This window comes from Apium graveolens, unplaced genomic scaffold (assembly GCF_009905375.1).
Source record: "Apium graveolens cultivar Ventura unplaced genomic scaffold, ASM990537v1 ctg2846, whole genome shotgun sequence".
NCBI lineage: Eukaryota > Viridiplantae > Streptophyta > Magnoliopsida > Apiales > Apiaceae > Apium > Apium graveolens.
The window spans coordinates 32,836-37,501 of NW_027417821.1; the positions used below are offsets into that span (position 1 = coordinate 32,836).

At 37.4% G+C, this 4,666-nt stretch overlaps 1 protein-coding gene across 1 annotated transcript; it reads right to left on the reverse strand.

The window, feature by feature from the left end:
• Positions 1-212: 212 nt before the first annotated feature.
• LOC141700740 (uncharacterized) lies at positions 213-2,245 on the reverse strand. The gene is made up of 3 exons (XM_074504437.1): positions 1,368-2,245; positions 962-1,284; positions 213-578 (listed from the first exon to the last, which is right to left on the reverse strand). The coding sequence occupies exons 1-3, from the start codon at positions 2,230-2,232 to the stop codon at positions 213-215; spliced, it is 1,554 nt and encodes a 517-aa protein (XP_074360538.1). The 5' UTR covers positions 2,233-2,245.
• Between the last annotated feature and the right edge of the window lie 2,421 nt (positions 2,246-4,666).

A 4,666-nucleotide genomic window follows, 5' to 3' on the forward strand; every position in this document is an offset into this window, starting at 1 on the left:
TATAAGTAAACAAACTTCAAAATAATAGTTCAAGTAAAAACTAATAGATAATAAGTTCAAATATCCAAAGTCAAACATCTCTAATCAAATAAAAACATAACAAAAGAGTCAAATCAACTAAACAAACACAATCATGCATCATAATCATCCATCTCAGAATCATCTCCATCTCCTCCTTGGGTATTCTCCTCGGGTGGGACACCATAATCATCTTACACTTCCTCATCATCGAAAGGAATATTATCTTCATCTTCGTCTTCTTTATCAATCTGATCTTGTGTCGAACTAGTGTTCCGTCGAGTATAGGTTAGAGTGGAACCACCTCTAGCTCTCCTCGGAAAATTACGTCCCTCAAGTGATTCGGATGCACCCGAAGCTATATCCACCGCTTCCCAAAACCTATCCTCAATGCCAACCCACTCATTAGCCCATTCCAAGTCCTCAAATACAAGTGGATCAAATTTCCTTCCTAGCTCACGTCTCTTTTTGAATCTTGACTCAATCTTCCAGTTGTATTGGACATACACCAAGTCATTCAAACGTTGATGTTCCAACATATTCCTCTTCTTCGTATGTATCTAAATTTATTAAATGTAATTAGGCCAACAATAGGAGAAATAGTTTCAAATTGGCAATAAAGTAATAAACAATTTAAAAAAGATGAGGCACTTACAAACTCAAATGTACTCCAATTGCGTTCACAACTGAAAGATGATGCACACAAACCAACAATACGCCTATCAAATGCTTGAAGCTCAATCGCACGGCCTCCATATGCATCCCACCAATCAACTAATATATAAATAAGAATAACACAAAATAAGCATTCTTTTTTTTATGAAATTTACAAAGTTTGAAATGAACTTACGAGGACTTTTTGACTTTCTATGCTCAATTGTCATTTCCCTTGCAAAGCCTTCCCGAGTATTTTTGTAGGCATCCGCATAATCACTTATTTTGTATCCCTATCCTTGACCATCTTCTCAAGCACATCATTGAAATCTTCTCTAAGTCGTGAGGCATAGTCGGGATTGTTTTCAAGAAGATCAAAGTATCTCCCGGGATTAAGAAACAAAGAAGCTCCATGTAATGGTTTTCCCATTTGAATATTCCAACGATCATTAATGATTTTCACCACTTTATTCCGGATTGCCATTTTTCCACCTCCAAATTTCTTCTTGACTTCGGATTTTGCATAATCAATAGCAGTTGCAATTTCAGCCAAAGCAGGCCTTTCATCACAATCAGCAATGCACAACACTTGAAGAAGTGACAGTGATGCATCTACACAATCTCCAACATTACTCCAAAAGACAGACGAGAGAACAGTGTCACAAACTTTCCTTCCATTTTCTGATTTTGATAACTTTGACATGGTCCAATCCGACCCACAAAATAAGAAATGCAATGGTTCCTGTTTTTTTTCAAACTATCCAATGTAAGAAAAGCAGTGGCAAACCTAGTAGCTCCAGTCCTGATTAGGTCCCTCCCATTAGTCATCTCCCTCATAACATCAAGAACACGCCCATGCCTATAGATAAATGTAGTGCATCTTTTTTCCTGGTTGATTGTCTTCTTAAATGCTGGAATTTTGCCAATGTCCTTCAACATCAAATCAACACAATGTGCAGCACATGGAGTCCAAAACAAAGTAGGCATCCTTATCTCCAAGATATGACCGGCTAGCTTGTAGTTCGCCCCATTGTCCGTCACAACTTGCACAATATTTTTCTCACCAATTTCCTTTATCTTGCTTTTAAGCAACTTGGCCAACATTTGTGCATCATGTGATTCGCTTGAAGCATTCACCGAACCCAAGAAGAAAGTGCCTTCGGGACTGTTGGCAAGGAAGTTAATGAGACTCCTTCCTCGTCTATCCTTCCACCCATCGGACATAAGAGTGCAACCATATCTCTTCCAAGCCTTCTCATGTTTCTCCTTTAATTTTTCTGTTTCTTCCTTTGCTTTTTTAAGTAAAGGCACCCTCAATTCATGATATATTGGAGGCTTTAAACCCGGTCCATATTGGCCAATGGACTCGACCATCACCTCATAGCTCCTAGAGTTTGCGGCATTGAAAGGAATACCACATTCATAGAAAAAATTTGCAATATGCATATGGACTTTTGCTTTCTCTTCCGGAGTTCTCAAGCGATTTTCCAAAGTGCTTTGACTTGCTCCCTTGGTGTGCCTCTCTTCAACAACTTGTTCTGGGGTCCTATTGTACTTCATTGATGTAGCAGATTTAGAATTTGTGGATGGAATTTTAAAGTTAAAAGGCTGCCCAGCAGCCTTGCCTTTGGTGCCAGCACAAGATTTTGAACTTTGAACCATATTGGAGGCTGCCGAGGGTATTTCTTGAACATCATCATCATTGTTTTCTTCAATCTGTTGCTGCTGTGTATTCTTCCTGCTTCTCTTCTTCTTACTTTCCATGTAATCACTCATTTCTTTGGCAATCTCTTTGGTTATTTTAGGACATTTAACTATATCCGGGTAGCCACCAATCAAGTGTTGTTTATATCGATTAATCCCCCCATGATTTGAATTCCCACAAAGAATACATTTCACAACATCTTTATTGGTCTCCGGAAAAGGATAATATGCATACTTCCATCCCGGATCATTTGATCTTGCTTTTCTTTTCGGGTCTTTAGCCAACTCTCTTCGGCTATTTTCAGTTTCTATCTCCATCAGTTTATTTTCTGCATAAAATAATTTATTGAACTTAGTGGCAGTTGCAGAAACATATGCAAATGGAAAATGGAGGTCTGAGCAACAGTGAACAACAACTGAATTATACAGTGAGCAAATGGATGTTCACTAAGGAAAAATGTTACTGTAAATTTGATATACTGTAAATTCTGTAATGTTACAGTGAGCAACTGAATAATGATACTGTAATGCATAATTGTTTATAAAATCAAAATGCATAATTTCATTCCAAAAATTTGATATACGATTGTAATTAATAAAAATAAAATCAGCACAAAAACTGAAAATTTTAAAGTGATGCAGAAAAATATTGCTTAATATTTGAAAAGTAAAATCAAATAAAAGAAAATTTAAAAGTGATTCATAAAATATTACTTGATATTTAAAAAGTAAACTCAAATAAAAGAAACAAAAAAAAACATAAAAATTGAAGGTATTTTTTTCATTTTATAGTTTTTTAAAAAAAAGACAAAAAAATTAGGTGAAAAATCAATAAAAAAATAAGTTTTAAAAAGCTTGTTTTTTATAAAACTTGTTTTTTTTGGAAACATAAAGCGGCTGTGTATATACGTACGTGTATATACACGAGTAAACAAATGAGGAAAAAAAGAAAAGGAGAAGAAGAAACATATGAAAGAAGAAAGGAGATGAGGAGAAAGAAAGAAGAAAGAGATGGAAGAAGAAAGGAGATGAAGGAGAAAGAAAGAAGAAAGAGATGGACTTACCGGAAATCAGAGATCGGAGAAATTTCGCTGGAGTAGTGTCGTCGCTGGTCGGAGATGGGAGGAGGCTGTTCTTCTTTTTCTTTATCGCCGCTGTTCTTCTTTTTCTTTTTTTCTTGCTTTTGTGGATCTAAAAATGGGTAAGTTTTACACAAATCACCTAAATTTTACTTAACGGGTCGGATACCGGGCCGGACTCGGGTCGGGTACCGGGTCGGACTCGGGTCGGGTACCGGGTCGGGTACCGGGTCGGGTCGGGTAAAACCCATGGACGCCATAAACTATAAGTCGGGCTTCGACTTATTCTCCTGTGTCGACTGGGCGACTAGTAGCCGACTAGTCGACGACTAGTCGTCGACGTGACAATAATGGTATAGACATTCTTCTTGAGTTGCTCTCCTTGTTTGAACTCTAGAGGAAACATCACCAATAATAAGCTCAAAGGGGTGATCTTTTGTCCATTTCCTTTATTGAGGTAGATTAGCTCTAGATGAAGAGGCCTCATTGTTCTCTTGATGTGTGATTGAGTTTTGATTGTTAGAAACTCCCCCTGAGTTTGTGGATCTTTGATTTGAGAAAGGGGAACTTTCTACAGGTGATCTATCTTGATTTCCAGCTTCTCTTGATAACCCGACGGATGGTGAGTTTTGAGTACCGACGGATGAGGCTGGTTGTCTCCCGACGGATAACGCAGATTGCCTCCCGACGGATGAAGCATTATGCAACTCGACAGATGTTGAGTTTGTGCTTCATTGGTAGTGGATTTTTCTGCATTATCCTTAGATACAGTTTCTTGATCACTTTCATCATCACTATCATCACTAATCATCTCCACATTATCGAATTTGAGGTTCTCATGGTAATCTCCATCTTGTAGTCCTTCAATCTTTTTATCATCAAACACAACATGTATTGATTCCACAACAATGTTGGTTCTTAGATTGTAGATTCTATATGCTTTACCAACAGCATATCCAACAAAAATTCCTTCATCTGCTTTAGCATCAAACTTTCCATTTTGATCAGTTTGATTTCTCAGAATATAGCACTTGCAGCCAAATACATGAAGAAAATTTAGAGTTGGCTTCTTATTCTTGAACAATTGATATGGAGTCATGCATCTTGCTTGATTAACCAGAGAAATATTCTGAGTGTAGCATGCAGTATTAACAGCTTCAGCCCAGAACTATGTTGGCAATTTAGATTCTTCAAGCATTGTTCGTGCAGCT